This window comes from Abramis brama (assembly GCF_963993115.1).
Source record: "Abramis brama genome assembly, chromosome: 21".
Taxonomy (NCBI): domain Eukaryota; kingdom Metazoa; phylum Chordata; class Actinopteri; order Cypriniformes; family Leuciscidae; genus Abramis; species Abramis brama.
The window spans coordinates 3,197,366-3,218,168 of NC_139983.1; the positions used below are offsets into that span (position 1 = coordinate 3,197,366).

General features: G+C 39.0%; 1 protein-coding gene across 1 annotated transcript in view; it reads right to left on the reverse strand.

Moving 5' to 3' along the window:
- flvcr2a (FLVCR choline and putative heme transporter 2a) overlaps nt 1–20,803 on the reverse strand; it is a 45,441-nt gene that overhangs the window by 20,385 nt on the left and 4,253 nt on the right. Inside the window, exons 2-5 of the mRNA XM_084097504.1 lie at nt 17,301–17,442; nt 15,807–15,947; nt 14,153–14,220; nt 13,386–13,489 (exon numbers count right to left, since the gene is read on the reverse strand). Coding sequence (XP_083953630.1) covers nt 13,386–13,489; nt 14,153–14,220; nt 15,807–15,947; nt 17,301–17,442 — 455 coding nt within the window. The remainder of the gene's footprint in view (nt 1–13,385; nt 13,490–14,152; nt 14,221–15,806; nt 15,948–17,300; nt 17,443–20,803) is intronic.

The window sequence follows — 20,803 nt, forward strand, 5'->3', positions numbered from 1 at the left end:
ATGTGTTAACAATTAATAACTATGTACCCTGCAAGGTTGTTAGTGCATATTTAGGATTGAGGGTAATGTTTTAATTGTAGAGTCACCGAATGTAAAGACCAGAGAGAGTTATAAACCCACTAGCACATTTCTGAATCAAGGTCAGCATGAGTAATAAACCGCTGATCTGTCCTGGTAAATCCTCTCACTCATGATGTGATTAGGAGAAAGAGAGGGTCTATTATAGAGCAAAGCACATTACAGGCATTCAGCTGTTCGACATGAGTCAAAGTTAAGAGTTTTAACAATTTAAGAAAAGTCTAGGGAAAAAGTCAGTCAAGGATTTACAGTGTACAAAATTATTTTCGAAGTTGTATGAATGGCAGGACTGAGATACAGAAAACGAGTGACGCCGTGCCCCCGCTTTATAATGGTGGACGACTCCCATCAATTGACTTTAATTGAAATAATGATTCTGAATTACGTATATTAACTGGGCGAGAATTCCAAAGGGCCTGTGGTGGTTAGACGAGCAGAAAACCCAATGAAGAGTTTGAGAAGGGGTGTAGGGCTGTAAGAGATCTGAAAGATTAGCGAGGAGGAGAATATTTTATTTAATCCGGAATTTGATAGGAAGCCAGTGAAGCTGCTGAAGTGATGGGGTATTATGTTGTATAGATGTAGTCCGGGTTAAGATACAAGCAGCATAATTCTGAATCAGCTGGAGTTCATGAAGAGATTTGTGTGGTAAACCAGATAAAAGAGAATTACAGTAGTCAATGCGAGAGGTGACAAGCGAATTAACAAAACTTGCAGAACTAGGCAAGGGTGAGAAATGGACGGAGGCAATCAATATTTTGAAGATGAAAATAACAAGACCTGGTTATGCTATTGATGTGAGCTTCAAATGAAAGAGTGCTGTCGAAGATGACCTACAAGTTCCTAACCTGGAGCCTGTGTATCATAAGCGTAACAGTGGAATTTAATACCACATTTAGAGAAGATATTACCAAGTGGCCGAAGGTAAATTAGGAACAGTAGGGGACCTAGGACAGAACCTTGGGGGACACCACAGCTAACACAGGATTTAACATTTTTTAGTTGTACAAACTGTGTGTGGTTAGAAAGGAATACCAGTAATACCATGTGGATAAATGGTTCAACAGAATATTGTGTGAAATGTCAAAATCTGCACTCAAATCAAGCAAAACAAGAATAGATAAGAACACACCAAGTCTCAGTTCTTATATGGTGCCAGACGGTTGAGGCCTATCTGCCGGTTGCCAGTTCCTCCCTGGGACCAAACATTGACCTTGGAGTTGGTCTCAGACAAGATGCTGACTCTCAAAGTAGCTTTATTATTAGCCTTAACATCACTCAAGAGAGTAAGTCAGTAACCTCCTCCTGCTTAGACAGTGCCAGGTGAGGAAAGGGTTATATTGCACCCCAGACCAGATTATTTTCCTTCTGCGACTGGTCAACCGGTCATTTTGTATTTTTCTTTCCTGCACCTCATGAGCCGCTGGAGCAAGAAAGCCTCCACCTGTTATGTCCGGTCCGTGCTTTGAGAATCTATGTCCACCGCTCAGGCCAGTTGCATAGATCCTCCCAGCTTCTGGTAGGCTTTGGTGGTCATAATAGAGGTAATGCAGACACTAAGCAACGTATCTCGCATTAGATTACAGATGCTATCACCCTCTCCTATGAGGCGGGGGGAATTGGGGGCAAGCTGTTACCCTGGGAGTCACAACATTGGTAACATGGAGTAATACGTGTCATGAGTCATGTCTAGTGTCTGCGTGTTCGTCTGTACCTGTGTCTGTGTTCCAGGAGGAGGCGGTGAATTTGTCTAACGTGCCCGAGGAGTACCAGGACCTGAGAGAAGTGTTCAGTAAGTCTCGTGCTGCTTCTCTTCCTCCACATCGTCCCTATGACTGTGCCATAGACTTAGTGCCAGGTGAGTCTCCGCCTAAAGGCAAGTTATATTCACTTTCTGTTCCAGAGAGGGAGGCTATGGAGAAATATATTTCTGATTCTCTAGCATCCAAATTCATTAGACCTTCCTCATCTCCAGCGGGGGCGGGGTTCTTTTTTGTGGGGAAGAAGGATGGGTCTCTGCGACCGTGTATTGATTACCAAGGGTTGAACAACATCACGGTAAAGAATACTTGTTGTAGACCGTTGATGTCTTCAGCCTTCGAGCGATTACAGGGAGCATCCATCTTCACAAAATTGGATTTACGGAACGCTTATCATTTGGTTCGCATAAGGAAGGGTGATGAATGGAAGACCGCGTTCAATACCCCTAGGGGGCACTTTGAATACTTGGTCATGCCGTTCGGGCTGTCCAACTCCCCAGCGGTCTTCCAGGCACTCGTCAATGACGTGCTGAGAGATATGGTTGACCAGTTCATATACAGTATGTCTACCTGGATGACATATTGATTTTTTCATCTTCTCTCCAGGAACACGTGCAGCACGTCAGACGAGTGCTTCAGAGGTTGCTAGAGAATGGGCTTTTTGTCAAGGCGGAGAAATGCGTTTTTCATGCACAGTCTGTTCCTTTTCTAGGGTACATCATCTCGTCTGAGGGAGTGCGTATGGATCCTGAGAAGGTTAAGGCTGTGATAGATTGGCCAAGTCCGGATTCCCGTAAGGCCCTACAGAGGTTTCTGGGGTTTGCCAATTTTTATCTGCGTTTTATTCGCAACTTCAGCCAACTAGCCGCTCCTCTGACTGCCTTGACCTCCCCCAGAACGACGTTCAGGTGGTCCGATACAGCGGAGGCTGTATTTGCCAAACTCAAAAGCCGCTTCGTTTCGGCTCCCATCCTCATTTCCCCTGATCCATCACGTCAGTTCGTGGTGGAGGTCGACGCGTCAGAGGTGGGGGTAGGAGCAGTTCTTTCCCAACGTTCTTCCACAGACAACAAGATGCACCCTTGCGCATTTTTGTCCCATCGTTTATCACCTGCTGAGCGTAATTATGACATTGGTAACAGAGAATTGTTGGCAGTCAAGTTAGCGCTGGAGGAATGGCATCCCTGGTTAGAAGGGTCGGGGGTACCTTTTATTGTATGGACCGATCATAAGAATCTAGAATATATCAGAACCGCCAAAAGACTCAACTCTAGGCAGGCTCGGTGGGCACTTTTTTTCGGACGTTTTGACTTTTCTCTTTCGTACCGCCCGGGTTCCAAGAACATCAAACCTGATTCTTTATCTCGTATTTTTGACCAATCCGAACGCCCAGCTACTCCCGATTGTATTTTACCCGAGACATTAGTGGTCTCCACTCTCAGATGGGAGGTTGAATCGAAGGTCATAACGGCCTTAGAAGGGGTAACGCCTCCCCCCGATTGCCCACCGAATCATTTGTTTGTGCCAGGGGAGTGTCGGCCCGACAGGTTTCCGACAGGGGACCCCAATTTGTGTCCAAATTTTGGCAAGAGTTTTGTAAGTTACTGGGGGCGACTGTCAGTCTCTCTTCGGGGTTTCATCCCCAAAGCAATGGTCAAACGGAGAGAGCCAACCAAGATCTGGAGAGAGTGTTGCGATGTTTGGTTTCTAAGAATCCTTCCTCCTGGAGTCAACAACTTTCTATGGTGGAGTACGCCCACAATTCATTACCAGTGTCATCCATGGGCCTTACTCCATTTGAATGTAGTTTAGGTTACCAGCCACCAGTTTTTGCCAGTACAGAATCTGAAGTCGCGGTTCCCTCCGCTCACGCCTTCGTCCAGAGGTGTCACCGCACTTGGACTAGAGCCCATGAGACTCTACTCCAAGTGGGGGCGCGCACCAAGGCTAAAGCCGATCGCCACCGGTCAAAGCCTCCCGTATATGTCGTTGGTCAAGAAGTGTGGCTTTCAACCAAGAACATTCCTCTCCGCTCCGTTTCTAATAAACTTGCTCCCAAATTCATTGGCCCATTTCCTGTCACCAAGATCATTAGTCCGGTGGAAGACCGACTTAAACTTCCTCCTGCGTACAGGAGAATTAATCCCGCCTTCCATGTAATATATAAAATCAATATTGATGGGATGTTGCTATAGACCCCCAAGTGCAACCACAATGTACTTGGATAACATATGTAAAGTGCTGGACAAAGTATGTGATACAAATTATGAGGTGTTTTTTTTAGGAGACTTTAATATAGACTGGAGTGTGAGAGACTGTCCACTTAAGGCGAGATTACTTTCTCTAGCAAATACATGTAATTTATCACAAGTAGTCAAGAAGCCTACCAGAATATGTAGAAGAGGGGATGGAGTTATATCTGCAACTTGTATTGATTTGATATTTACAAATGTTTCTGAGCTGTGTTCCAGTGTAGCTTCCATTCCAGTAGGCTGTAGTGACCACAACCTTATTGTTATTGGAAGAAAAACAAAAATACCAAAAAGGGGTCAGAAAATTATTTTCAAGAGAGTTTTCAAAAACTTTAATGAAAACAATTATTGTAATGAAGTAAGAGAGGTGGACTGGTCTGAAGTTTTACGAAAAGAAGATCCGGATCTTGCTCTGGGTGAGTTTGACAATGTATTACTCCCCATTGTAAATAAATTTGCACCAATTAGGAAGTTCAATGTGCGGAACTTTGTGTCTCCTTGGTTAGATCAGGAATTAAAAACATATATGATTGAGAGGGATAGAGCTAAGGCAGATGCTGTAAAATCAGGTAGTGAAAGGGAATGGGGTAAATATCGTAAATTAAGAAACTTTGTTACAATGCTGAATAAAGCCAAAAAGAAAAAATATTATTATAATAGAATTAGTAGTAATAATATTGACAGTAAGACAATTTGGAAGGTTCTTAATCAGCTTATGGGTAAAAGTGGTAGATCGACACCATCTTTTTTAGAGGCCGAGGGCAATTTTATTACTAAACCAAGTGAAATTGCTAATTATCTGAGTGGTTATTTTAGTGATAAAATTCAGAAATTAAATAATGGTATGAAGACAAATGATAACTATGTAGAGCACTCATCTAAACTTATTACCAAAAAGCTGATGATGAATAAATCTTGTAGTTTTCATTTTGAAAAGGTCACGGTGTCTACAGTAGAAAATTTAATAAGATCAAGCAAGGATAAACCAGCAGGTATTGATAATTTGGATGTAAGATTGCTTAAACCTGTAGCAGATGTCTTGGCCCTACCTATCTCTCATATTATTAATTTAAGTTTGGAGAAATCAGTCTGCCCAGCTCAGTGGAAGATTGCAAAAATTATCCCACTGCCTAAAAATCACAAAGAGAATTTTTCAGGGAAGAATAGTAGGCCGATAAGTATATTACCCACCCTAAGTAAAATCATGGAAAGAATAGTATATGAGCAAATTCAAAACTATTTTTGTATAAATGACTTGAACACAGCTCATCAACATGCCTATAGGAAGGGATATTCTACAGCTACAGCGTTAACACAAATGACTGATGAATGGCTGAAAGAAATCGATGCAGGAAAGATAGTGGGCTCTGTTTTACTAGATTTCAGTGCTGCTTTTGATATTCTTGACCATAAATTGTTAATTAAGAAATTGCACTGCTATGGTTTTGACAGGGATTCTGTTGCATGGATCAATAGTTATCTTACCAATAGAAAATATTGTGTATATTTCAATGGAGGTTTCTCAGAAATGAGGGTTATGAGCTGTGGAGTGCCACAGGGGAGTTGTTTGGGGCCGCTTTTATTTTCAATATTTACCAAAGATTTACCTTTAGTTTTAAACAATGCTTCCACTATGTACGCAGATGATTCTACCATATATTCATCAGCGTTTACGTCAAGAGAGCTTGAAGAGACTCTAAATGAAGAGCTAGTGCTTATTAGGAGATGGGTTAATATAAATAAATTGGTACTTAATATAGAAAAAACAAAATGTAGTGTATTATGTTCTAAGAGGGTAGGGAGAGTAGAGCCGAGACTGCAATTAAAACTAGATGACATAGAAATAGAACAGGTTACAGAAGTTAAGTTACTTTGTGTATTGATTGATAGCCGTATGTCCTGGACAAATCAGATTGATGAAATGTTGAAGAAAATGGGGAGAGCGATGGCTGCAATTAGATATTGTAAAATATATTTACCAAGACATTTGATTAAACAATTAATGGAAGCTTTGGTTCTCTCTCAGCTAGATTACTGTACAGTCATATGGTCCAATACATCAGAATATAATCTCAATCGATTACAGGTGGCTCAAAACAAAGCTGCCCGTATAGTGCTTAATTGTTCATATAGAACTAGAGTTTGTGATATGTTGAATATGTTAAACTGGTTACCAGTTAAAAGTAGGTTATATTATTCTCTTCTTGGTTTTGCAAGAAATGTTATAACAACAAGGACTCCTGTTATTTTATTTAATAATTTTAAGTTTTCTCAGGATGGACACGAATATGTCACACGTCAGTCATCAGTAGGAAGATTTCTCCTGCCTGTTTATAGAACAGGAGCCGGACAGAGAACATTACACTATAGGGCCATGGTAGCATGGAATTCCTTACCTAGTTTTTTGGTCAATGAAGCTAGTAAGATGGTCTTTAAAATTAAATTGAAATTGTATTTATTTACACAAGTTCTTATATGACTTTTTACTTCTGTTTTTTGTTAAAAAGGTGTTATATAAGTAAAAGTTTTTGACCCTATAAGTATACATGGGTTCTTAGTTCATGAGTTTGATTTAAATTTTAACCAACTTAAATCAAGGAATATTTTCAGTTCATCTTCTACTAAATGTCTTTGTTTATGGTTGTATGTTGTATGAATGCATGCTTATTTTGTAAAAATTGATATGTAATAGTGATTTTGACCACAGGAAGAACAGCACTCATATGTATATATATATGAGATAGCTGATTGTTGGATCAATAAACAATTCAATTCAATTCAATTCAATTCAATTCCATGTGTCAAAGATTAAACCTGTGTTTCATGCACGCATTAATCCGCCAGTCCTGGTTCCCCCCCTGCCGCGTCTCGTAGATGGGGAACCAACGTATTCGGTTAACCGTATTCTGGACTCGAGAAGGAGGGGACGCGGATTTCAGTACCTGGTGGACTGGGAAGGTTACGGTCCGGAGGAGAGAAGTTGGGTTCCTGCTAGAGACATTCTGGATCACTCCCTTATCGATGATTACAATCGACAGGTAAGTCCGTCGGGGAACGCCAGGAGGCATTCCTAGAGGAGGGGGTACTGTCACGGTTTATGAATTCACTGTCTCTCTCTCGTCTAACGTGCTGTTGTGTGTGTGTGTGTGTGTGTCTGTGGGCGTGGTCACTGATCATCAGTGATCAGTAGCGCCAGCTGGACTCAATTGTTTGTCCCTTTATATGTTCAGTAACTGGTGTCTCATGTTGTCAGATCGTTGTGGTTTCCCGGTTGTGTTTCCCGTGCCTGTTCCTGTGTTCTTCGTGTTGGATTGGATTCCCAGTGTCTTCGTCGTGTTCGTCTCTGGATTCTCTGCACTCTGCACTGGATCACCGAGCACCGTCACGAGGGATCATCACTGGACTTAAGCACCAGCACCTGTTGTCCACCGAGGTCCCTGCGTCACTGTACCACCAGCGTTTGTGTCCGCCCGCCTGTCCCGCTGTGTTGGCGACCATCTGTGTTCTGATCAACTGTGATTATTCTAATAAAGAGCGTTATTGCATTTACATCCTGTTCTGTCATCTGTTACAGTTTGATTCTAAATATTTGCTTTTATTTTTTGCTGTTGTTTTTGTTGTGAATTAGTAGCTTTTCAGTAATGTTCTGAATTGATCTGTTTATCTAAATATTTGTGATTGTCACCATTGTTGAGATTCATACGCTGATTGTTGATATCTGTGTGTGTCAGCGTAGGCCAATTATTATTTTTTTTATGTTTGTTAAAAGATTTAAACCGATTGTTATATTGCTGGATCTCATGCTGTAGTAACACAGGGTTTGTGATGTGAATATATTAGTGGAACAACATAATTGTTAGATCATAAAAACCTCAGTGAATCAGTCTATTTCATGATGATTATAAAACCATCACCAGGTAACCATCATCACCTGATCTCATTCCACTTTAGCTTTTTGCAAATGTGTTTGACAAACACACTGTCACAACAGCCAAAAAAGACAAAATATATAATAAGAGTTAAGAGCCCAACTAATGGAAACACTAATCACTGTTATGGTGACTTCAAATGAAACACATTAGAGTTAAACCCCGGTTAATTTTCATACATTTGAAACAGATGTCCAATGTTGTCAGTTTATTGAACAATAAATATAAATGTGTTCTAAAGGAAAGTGTTCTGAGTAGTCATTGATCAAAATGTATTAAAAGCATTAGTTTGTTTTAACTTAAAATAATTAGTTTGTTCCAACCTAAAATAATTAATTTGATCAACCTTTAAAAAGTGGTTGCATGGATTTAAACTTTTCAGGTTAAACTAAATTAAATGATTTACTTTGAGTCAATGTCCAATATTTCGTGTGATTGATTACTTCAATTCTTTTAAGTTGATCCAAGGTTTTTATTTTTTCAGTGTGTTGAATGAGAACTGAACTGAGCTGGACGATGACATTTTGTTTGCTGAACAACAGCATTTTATCTGAACAACAGCTGAAATAATTTCTCGTTATCACTGTAAAGCTGCTTTGAAACAAACTGTATTGTATAAAGCTCTATAGAAATAAAGTTGACCTGACTTCACCTGTGACTTGTTTAGTTTATCGTTACCCTGTGTATTTATATTTATACTAAGTTTCTTCAGTTAGTTTTTGGTTATTTTCTATGTTACATTAGTGTTTGCCTGTAGCATTTGTATTATCTTGTTTATTTTATTAAAAAATGATAGTCACATAGATCCTTGTGTCTACGTTTCTACTTTATCAACCTGCACCTGCACAATACATTTACAAATTCGAAAATCAATTTTACAGTGTATACTAGAAAGATTCAAATCATCTGTGGATCTTAAATGTCTATACATTTTATGTTACAGTTTTTCTCGATTGCTTAAACACATTTCTTGAAACTATGCCTCGTATTCTCAAAACTGTAAACACAAATCCATAACGTCTCACCCAATTCCCCAAACATCCTATTTTCAGGTCAAAATGAAGCTCTACACTCAAAACCATTCACTCTTGCTGAAAAACCAAACTTTGCCTTCAGACAGGACACACAAGCCCTCAAAATCACACACACTACAACATAGTCTAACACACTGGTGCAATAAATTCAAAACAACATTTCCAAAACTGGTAAGTTATTATGTTGCTTGTTGTTCCCCCCATCACAAACCTTTTCACATGATGAACACAAATGACACAACCAATGGATACATTGGCGCATTTTTATTCATTCATGTACTACACAGTACAATGCACACACACACACACACACAAACACAAAGGGCTGTTTACACTTTTTTTTCTCTCCTCTCATTTTTTTTTTTCATATGTACTTAAGGTGTGTGACCATCATATGACAGTAAAAGAGCACACACAAACCTTATTCTAAGATGGAATTGTATTGGAATGGTAAAGAGTGTTGGTCGTGACAGGAGGGTCTCCACTGGATACAATATGATGAACACGTCTAAGAATTTTCCACATGGTTGAAATACCATCATTGGCCTAGAAAGATAACATTCTGGGAGTCAAGACTATAAAGGAGAAAGGATGCCCTCCCTTCACTGTCACACTCTGTGTCACTCTGTGTGACTGTACGACTGCTGGCCTTTTCTTGCAAGAAAATAAACCTCATCAAAGGCTATTATTCTCTTATTCAGTGATAGAACTTTGTTTGCCACCACTCCTCCCTGAAGGTTCTCGAGGCAACGGTAAAGCGACTCAAATTTGGCCTTACTCGTAGCCCAGCCTCCCTCATAGTCATACCATTGACCAGGGGCGTAGGAGCAATTTTGAACCTGGGGGGGACAGTAAATGCTAGAGGGGTTCGGGGGAATTTTATATATATAAGCACTTAAATGTTCAAAATATGTTATCGTAGCCTAATATATGTTTGTCAGTGGCTATATATGCCTATTTGAACAATGTATACCTTAGTGGTCCAGTGGTAGAACTTTCGTCAACTGTGCTAGAGGTTCTGGGTTCTAATCTGCACTCATATAGGTTTTTTTTTTCTCGTATACTTTTTTTCTCTCATCAAAACCGATTATGTTCATCAGTGGTTTTATATCAAGCAGGGACACGTTTGTGTGCATTATGTTTTGTGATTTCACCAGAACGAATAGAGAGTATCCGCACCGGATTGAAGCGCGCGTCCGAGTGAAGACAGTGCGGCGTGTGCGCGAGCCACACGAGAAAACACTGTATCCGCGCCACAGATCGCAGCAGCAACGAGCACTTTGATCACTTGATTTAAAAAACACATTTCAGTGACATGATGGGTTTTAACTTCATTCAGGAGATTTTGGGTAACTGCACAACTGACAGATGACTTTGAGCGCACCGCCAATGGTGTGTGTGTGTGTGTGTGTGTGTGTAACCATAGCGACAAAACGACCAACTTTCGGACCCTGCACTTAAGCCTATAATTTCGGTTTAAAAAATGTAATTATGTATTTGAAAATTGCTGAATGGATTCATTTGGAGACTCCGAAATCGGCAGAGATAGGCAGGCAATACAAAACAAAATCTTACATTGGGAAATAGTGGGGGGGACATGTCCGTATAATGGCTCCTACGCCCCTGCCATTGACTAAAACATGGGCAACTAGAGTGGCTTGAATTTCATCTGAGACTGCTTGTCTTCTTGCCCTTGCCCTTCGTCCTCGTCCTCCTTCTTATCCCTCCTCGATCTCTTCCTTCATGTCTTTCTGGATCCATTGTTCCAAAACTCAATAAACTGATTTGGGCCCTTTTATCTATCTATTGAAGGTTCTGATTGATGTGTGTTCAATTTAGACTCTTAGTGTTTCCACCTGGGTAATTGTGTGTAACTCAGCTGAAGCTGTGCTGACTTGAGTGAACAATATTGAATGCTAGTGCTTTATACATGACAACATGGTCTAGGCCACAGATACTCAACAGGCGGCCCGCGGGTCGCATCCGGCCCATCGGCATTAATTTTATGGCCCGCGTCATGCAAAAGATGAACGCACATTTTTTTATAATTTGAGCTCAAAAGTTATGCGAATATTAGACAGTGTGATTTTTATCTATATTGCGGACGGTCGATAATCCGTTGGTCGATTAATAAAAAATAACATTCATCATCATCATCGTGATGTGTGTGGAATGTTTAGTGAGACTTTATATAGCTACTTGATATCTCCGAAATGTACCATTAACTTGCTAAGCGCAACAATAGCAAAACAAGCGGTAAAACTGTCAGGCAACTTGTGTGTGCGGCACGCTATGCATAGCTCGTGCATTCAGAGATGCGCACTTTCACAGCTGATTCGGGTGACGTTAGAGCTGATCCGCGCATCTCTACTGCAGTGTGTAATTGGCCGATGATCCTCATAAAAAACAAAACTTATTTTCAAAGTGTCAATGGGTTATAAACAGTAGCAAAAAGCGCTCCCATTACAATTACGAGCTGTCAACACGTCAATGAGTTCACGACACACTTGCAAAACCTCCAGTTATAACCGGCAGGTTTGTTCGGAACGGGGCACGGCTGGGGCATTAAAAAGCTGCTTTTGAGCGAATTCTGACAAACTTAAAAGTTGCGACCCTGTATAATGTCATCTAAAGAAAACATATAATAAATAATTGAACATTTGATGTAGGCTAATTGCCTATATATATTATAGGCCTAATCAATAATTGTTAAATATTGAAAATATAAAGATAATATATGAAGAGCTCTTTTCCAAAACGCGATAAACGCCATTTTTAAAGAAAGATTTGTGCTTTCTGTTTGAGGTCTCCGTGAAAGTTTGAAAGTCTTTTAGTGCCGCTCACGTCCGTAAGGGAGAACTGTTACGTAACATTGTTTTTTCCTCATAAATGCAAACACGAAAAATAAAAGACAAAAGACTTTTTAAAAAATACAAACAAAAAAAGCGTTTATAGCGTTTTGGGGGGGGGATGGATTTATAGCGTTTTGAAAAGAAAAAAAATTAACTGTTTGAATATGAACTCTTTTTTTTTTTTTTTTTGCTTAATATTAATCATTAATATTGCTAGAAAACTGTTAATCCACTTTTTGTTCCATATTTTTTATTTCCATGTTCAGTATTAGCCTACTTTAAATAGGACAAAGACTAGCAAGACTTAGCAAGGTGTTTTAATTAATACTGACTCTGAGTATGAACCATAGACTGTAAAAAAAGATGGACGACGCCCCTTCGCTCTCTTCCATTGATGAGAACTGAAGTTTCTGCACACTTTTTTAAAAATTGATTGCAGTACGACAAGAGGCTTGTTAAAATAAAGTAAATACAATCTCCTCAGTCCTCCGAAGATCCCGAAAAAAATGTCCGTTGGTGCTTCTGTGACCACTTCGCTCAAAGAACCTGTCAATCATAGCTGTCCATCATGACGTTACACCACCGCATCACGTAACTTGACACTTGACACTTGAACTTGAACTTGAACTTACATCAGCGTGATAAAAATGACAGCAAATGAAAGAAACCACCTTTGGAAAAAAGATATTTTAAGTGTAATTTAATTGTTTAGTTGGTCTCACGTCCCGTTGAATAACACGGGGAGGCGGGGCTTATGACCTATACTAGGACCAGTCACCGGGGGGCGATCGGGACGTTTTGGCTTCACTTTTCAGGGCTTGTGCGGCACGCTTGGTATGAACTCATTAATATCGCAAGAAAAATATTATCCAAATTAATTTTTTTATTTTATGTTCAGTATTACAGTATTCAGTATTCAGTAGAACAAAGACTAGCAAGACTTACCTAGCAAGATAGGTAATAAACTGAATTTCTATATAAGTAAAAACTGTAAATATTGTCATAAATAAAGTTTTACGATGCAAGTTGTAATTTGTGGCCCTTCACATTTAATATGGTTTAAATGTGGCCCCCTTGGCATCTGAACTTGAGTACCCCTGGTCTAGGCAATGAGAAATGAAGTGATTTGTGTGTAGAGTTTTGCAGTGACAGTTCAACAAATCTGACTCATGTGTCAAAACAGGGAATAGTGTTTATAGTTTAGGGAAATGGGTGTGCTTTTTGATAAAAGCCGTTATGGTTTTGAAATTTTAGTTCAAAAGCCTGGTTATAGTGTTTAAGCAATCAAGAAAAACTGTAATAACTAAAGGAACATAAATACACATGCAATACCACTCAAAAACATGTATCAGAACACAAACTCAAGCAGCTGCATTAAAAACTAAAATATCACTGTTTTTGGTGCTTTAATAAAAAACTTTGCTACCATGACATGTGGATCTCAGGGGGAAAATGTAATAATAGAGAATGCATCACTTACTTATAAGTCTTGGTCTTGTCTAGCCAGATTCCACAGATCAGAGAGCCAACCACGCCAGCAATGACAAGAGTCAAACCAATTCTCCCAGCATTCACCTCTTCACCCTGTGCTTCAGACAGTAATGATAACTGAGATATCTTCAATATATCAAGCCATGAGACCATGTTCTTATGCACTTCAATCCAAGGTAATCATGTGTTTAGATAACACAATGCATTGAGTCTGAACACTTGAAAAAAAAAAAAGTACTGTCAGACTTTAATGGAGCATTTGCTAAGAATGTAAAGATGAAGAAACTGAAAAGCCCCTCACACTGAATAAATTATATGTTTTCTCCAAATAAAAAAAGGATCCACCAAAAGGAAAAAGTAGCATGGTGCAGTGTTGGCATTATATGACAAAACCACAATACTTACCATACATACAATATGGTTTATGTAAGGATTAATCCACAGCTAGTGCATTACACAATTTTGATGCGTGACGTGAAGGCAAAGAAATGACGTGAAGGCAAAATCCCTGGATTATCCCGCAAGTTAAAGCTGTTATTGATGTTAGCAGTGAAAAAATTGACTGGAAGAGTTAAAATAACATTTGTGACGCTCTGTAACTGCCATAATCATATACCATGATATGTAGTCCAGTGTATTTATAAAAATGCCATGCTATTACAATCTCCAAAAATAAAATAATACTTTTTGTGAGTGTATGCATCATGTAGAAGTAGAGCTGTCTGCATGTGGATGATCCGGACAGCATGAGCTCACCGGGTAATGCTCTATTATCATCCTGTTCAACAGGGTGGAAACGGCGTAGAAACATCCAACGTTCAGTCCTGGGAAACACAAAGACGGGACAAACATGCTTTCAAATATATGAATCACAGGATTAAAATTGGACGGAATTATGACAATTTGATGGTTAAATTTGAAGGTGAGTAATTGTAAACAACTGCAATCTGTTCATTTGAGCAGCAAAACTGGGCCAGATATAATGACATTGACATTAACATTCCCTATAATCAGCATGTAATAATGACACTGCCGAACTGATCTGGAGTGTGTGTCTCGTACACCGACGTAACTCGTGCTTCACTACCACAGTACGACGCATCATTGAAGAAATCAACTAGCTAGTCACGACTGTTTCCCGAAACCATGTTGTTGCAAAGTGGTTGCTCAACCACCTTGGTTTAAGACGTCACGTAATAACTACTTTTAATGAAAATGTTTGAGATCGAATTAACGCTAGATGTTTTGATATAAATCACAGACATGCATCTGAGGAATATTCCTCATTTTTCTCAGTTATTTTGCTTTACTTCCAGATTCAATCATAAGCTCATTCTTACACACTAGAGCTCGTTCACACATGCGCACTCTTCAGAAACTACGCTTTAAATCTCTTGACAAACTCAAAGACGTAAATGACATTTGTATATATTCTAAATAAAGATATAGATTGCACTGAATGTCAGCTTGCTTATTTTGCTCAAGATCAGGATTTATTGAGTCCACATGTCATGCAAACTAGAAACTCTTCTTCTAACCACAGGTCGAGATCTGTCGCTCCAAACACACACCTCTGCGATGCTGTTTGCGAATGTTCGTTAGAACGATGGTTTCGGGAAACACCGACTCATTAAACTGCTGATAACGACAGAACTTGCGAACATAGTTGGCTAACGATGCTTTCGGGAAACGCACGCCAGATTGTTGTTGTTCTTTTGTTGTAGTTGTTGTTGTTGTTTTTTGATCACTGTATTTTTAGATGACATTGTCAATTAAGCAAATAAGTACTAGCCTTTTAATTGACAAAATAGACTTTAGGGTTAAGATTAGGTATAGGGTTTGGTTTAGTAAATGGCAATTATGCATAATTTACTTTTTATATGACACATATATATACATATATACATACACATATGCATTACAAAGCATGTGTAAATTCATAAGTCGACAGCATTGCTGAGTATTTTCTGCTTAAAACTGCAGTGAACCAAAGACAGTCTCAAAAACACGCTTTGAAATCGCTGGTGTTTCTGACGTCACAAACTACCTTGTAACCAATCAGATCAACGTGTGATCGTCAACCAGTGGATCTCTGAGCTGAGTGAGTGAGTGGAGGCGGGGCTCATTTGCATATTCATAGAACCACACATACTAAATGAGGCAAGGGTGTCGAGTTACATTCAAGCTATTTTAAGGCATTAAAAAAAAATTTTCAATGAAAAACATTTAAATATGTAATTTTGGTGATCAAAGATGAGATTTAAGGGATACAATTATTGACTACTGCGGGACTTTAAAATATAATTAGATAATGCTCATAATTACAATAGTACAATAGTTCAGATACTGAGCAAAATATGCAAAGGTAGAATGTGCTTTAAGTATAAGAATAATAATTAGCGGTGTGTACCGTAACTGATGAGGAGGAGGATGAAGGGCTTGTTGCGGAAGAGTCTTGCGATTGAAGCCGTGTACGAGTTCTGTCCCGTGGGCATTTCTCGGAGCGCTACCTGAGCCGGAGACGGAGGCCTTTCCGGTTTCTCCTGAAACACTGAAGCACACAGACCATCAAAACCACCAACACCACAAAAGCAATTCATTAAACCAGAACATTTTCAATCAATCAACATGACCCTGTTTCATTTTAGACAAAACTGACAAAATATTACAATCATTGATATAATGACAGGGCAAAAACATGGAGCATCGTTCATTATACATGAGAAGTAAATTGCTAGTAAACACCACTTCTGTAAATTGCATTCGAATGGATTTATTGAATGATTTACAAGGAAATTTGTTCTGCTCGTGTAGAAGAATGTCAAAACCAAACCATGTCATTCACTCCATCAATAGTGACGGAAATGACTTTGTAAAACCAGATATGAGACCCCCCCCACAAAACCTGCAGAAAAAATAAATATATAAAATAATAGGAAAATAAAGAAATAAATGACAAAGTCACATTACAACAGATATTGAGGAAGCACTTCAGAGGGAGAACGATCATGGCCGCCATACTGAAGGGTCATTCCAAAACAAAGTGCTCAAAACTTTGAGAGAAATAAATAAATAATAATAAAAAAATTCCTTTGGAATTAAGGTTTTTTAAGGTTACAACTGATGAACACTTTGCTCAAGATGACACAGTTTGTTTTTGGTCCTCGTCTACACCTTTAATCCCTTCAAAGCTCTCACTTTTGAGCATAAAACACCAGCATAAAACTCTCCTAAAACATCAGCAGAAGTTACAGGAGATTTAGCTACGACCTCCAAAACCAAGAGTAATCGAGCACACTCTTCAAAAGAGCAATATCAAAATAAATTCAGGATTAAATTTAAATAAGAATGAGTTGTATTTGTTTTATCAGGTAATTTATGTATGTATGTATTTGGTAACACTTTACAATAAGGTTCATTATTCACATTAGTTAACTACCTTGGTTAACATGAACTAATAATGAACTGCACTTCTACTGCATTTATTAATCTTAGTTAATGTTAATTTCAACATTTACTAATACATTATTAAAATCAAAGTTTGTATATGTTAACATTAGTTAATGTACTGTGAACTAACATGAACAAATAATGAACAGCTGGATTTTTATTAACCAACATTAACAAAGATTAATAAATACTGTAACAAATGTATTGCTCAATGTTAGTTCATGTTAGTAGATACATTAACTAGTGTTAATTAATGAACCTTATTGTAAATTGTTACCATGTATTTCTAATTTCTGCAGGTTTGAGCCTTCATAAACAGAAGCTGATAACAATGTTTTTATGTTAAAGAGCAGAGGAGGTTTTATCCACTGATCTGACATGCCAGATAATAAAAATACTGCATCAGTCATGTTAGATGTTCGTTGAACGCAAGCGCTGGAGAAGATGTGCTCACCAAACACAACCAGCAGAAAGAGGAGGCTGGCCACTCCGGCTGTGATGAAGAACATGACACGGATGTGTTGAGCCAGTTCACTGATGTCCTCCACGTTCGGCACGAGAACAGGCGGGAGCAAGAAGCCAATAGCAACACCAAGCTGATCGGGAAGAAATAAAGAGTTAGAGTTGACCTAAACTCACATGAAACTGAAAAGCATTCTGCAAAAACACAAACAAAAAACTCTGAAAAGCTCTATTCTTATTGGCTGGTTTTATGCTATCTCCAGTATTAACAACATCGGACGGTTTTATCAGTCTGGAAACCTTGGGTTGCATTCATTTATAATTGCATGGGTTATTTTGTATGGTATATTTTTCTCACAAAAAAGCACCTAATTCACAACACATGCATATATGCAAAATGCAGGGGTGTTTTAACACAAATTTAGGTCAAATATGGATAAACTCAAACATTGGGTTGAAAATGTAATTTAAAAATGTAACCCAATGTCTGGGTTTGTCCATATTTGACCCAATTTTGTGTTAAAACACCCCTGCATTTTTTAGAGTGTAATGATTTTATTATTCTAAATGCGTGACCGTATGCCCAAGGTTAGTGATTTTCATAAAACACGGCCAGTCCATCTCCATATAAGGGAAATCCACACAACCCTAGATCCGGACGCAAATACACACCTTTCATACGGTCCAGATTACAGACCTCTCATTACACGGATCTGCAGTGTTATACAGAAAAACCTCTCAGCTTTATGTATAACGCAGCTTTTCTTACTCTTTCATTGTTTGTGGTGAAATATATTTAAAGGGATGGTTCGGAGTAAAATCAACCTAGGGTCCTTTGCACCATGACCCCGAGCCAAACACCCCCATACAGACGACACCATTGTCAAAACGATCTCCATTCACACGGATCCACGAAAACGGCTAAAACCCCTGTATTCTGCTGCCAGGCCATTAGATGGCGATGTGCCACTATAAACTGAACATGTTATAAGTCATAGTCTTCAGAGATGCACGTTTTTGTAGTTTACATGGAGACCGTTTTCAAAAACTTTCACTTTGAAATACGTTTTCAAAAGTTTGAGTTTTCAGGCTCCCAAAACACCGTCATCGTATAAATGAACGGCCAAAACGCATTAAAAGTTCTACGTTTTTAGTTGAAAACGGTGTCGTGTAAACAGCCCCCAGATAGCAACAGAGTCCAAGACACAGGCAAACAGGCAGAAGATCAAGACCATTAAATGGGAACCAGGATAAAGCGCTCAGAATTGCAGTGTAACACAAACAAGACTTTGTGAATGAATGAGTGAACGCACAGAGCTGATAAAGGCAAACACAAGCGAGTTAATTAATCAGACCAAAATGAGTCATAGTTCTCATGAGATTTCACTGGATTTGCTAAAGTTTGGTTCATGCCATCAAATCTTTGCTTGAGGCACTTACTAGATCCATAAGCCGAATATTGTGAATAAGCTGCAATGGGCCTGACTTTCAGCATCTGAACAAATGCGACAGACTAGTGTAACTACAAAAGTTGGGAAGTCGTGTTTACGAGGTTGGAGGAAGATGGGGGTGTACCATCTCTTAATTAACTACACAAAAAAAGGCTTTTAAACTCTACTTGAAAATGAAGAACAAAGATGTGCATCAGGTGTGTTTTGCTTCATGTTTTTAATTAATTAGTTATATATTTCATTAATTAGTTATATAACAATTAATTAATTGTTATATTACAAGGATATCATATTTTGTGCAGGCAATTAGCTTATTTTGTTGCAAATAAAAAAGCTTGACAGTGTAAACACCTGTAAGTATTGTGGTAAACGCTTTAAAATAGCTTAAATGTAACTGCCTTGCCTCATTTAGTATATGCGGTTTTATCAAGTGTGCTGCACAAGTGCTGAAAAGTGAAGCCAAAGCGTCTCGATCGCCCCCGGTGGCTGGTCCCAGTATAGGTCATAAACCCCGTCCTCTAGTCTAAAACTAGAAACTAAACAATCAAATTACACTTCAAATACATTTTTTCCAAAGATTCCAAAGACAGATTTTCTGTCATTTAAGGTAGTTTTTATCACGTTGATGTAAGTTTAACTGTTTGTTTTTTTAAATAAGTTTGGTCTTAGTTAGTTGAATGTGACGTCATGATTGACAGCTGTGATTGACAGCTTCTCTGAGCGAATTAGTCACTGAGGCACCAACTGACTTTTTGGAGGATTTTCAGGAGGAGATTGGAGCTTCAACTTTAATTTCTACATTTCCATAAGTGTTTATTTCACACCGACATAATGAGTTGTTCCGCAGTGAACTGTACTAACGGTTTCTGCGAGAGTGAGGGAGCGACCTTGATATCGCGGCTCCACTTCACCCTCACTACCGCGCAGAAGCAGGTCCCAAATCTGCACAAGATGTCAGCTCCATTTTAGGACTTTGGCGGCCTCACTTTTCTACAATGGAAGAGAGTGAAGGGGCGTCGTCCATCTTTTCTCACAGTCTATGGGTTCTATGAATATGCAAATGAGCCCCGCCTCCACTCACTCACTCAGCTCAGAGATCCACTGGTTGACGATCACACGTTGATCTGATTGGTTACAAGGTAGTTTGTGACGTCAGAAACACCAGCGATTTCAAAGCGTGTTTTTGAGACTGTCTTTGGTTCACTGCAGTTTTAAGGAGGAAATACTCAGCAATGGTGTCGACTTATGAATTTACACATGGTTAGTCTTAAAGCATATTAAAAACACCACATAGACACATAAAACAACATTAAAAACTTGAATTTCACCACAGGGGAGCTTCCCATTATGGTATTTACGACTTTGTGGTGGCGTTCGTGTGCGTTCAACTCATAAATACGCTCTTTCCGACATGACTTGAACACACCAGGTGAAACAGGACCCTTGATGAAAGCGTTCAGAGTGATGATGAGAAATATGATTTCTGTTATTTACTCGTGTGCTTCAAAGCCATGGGGTCACAGGGGTCATATTTCATTTCAGAGCAGGTAATTGAGAAATGTGTGTGAGGACACAGTCTAACATCTCATGCCTTCAGTGCACTAGTGCTAAAACTAATGTCCATCCCCTCACTCCCATCCAAACGTTCAGCGCGAGACAATTATCTCATTTACAAGAAACCCCCACCCTGTCCATATCTAATACAAGCATACACACCCTGTGTTGAGCTCTGTACTCACATCCCAATATCTTACAGTCAACGTGAATCATATTGTGACCTAGCATGACAAGAACACTTTCTGAATGACATCACAGCCAATAAGTCAAGTGTTCTTGAGTATTTGAGTGAACAAGAATGCATGAGAGTTTTAATAGAGAAGGTTGCCATTGCATGAATGCATGTAAAGCAACTAACATTGCATTCAGCAGTCTTCACTTTATCAGTTCATATTCCCTGGGGACTGAACCCATGACCTTGGCATTGCTAGTGTCATTGGCATTGCTCTACTGTTTGAGCTTCAGGCATGTAACCTTCTGCTGTAAC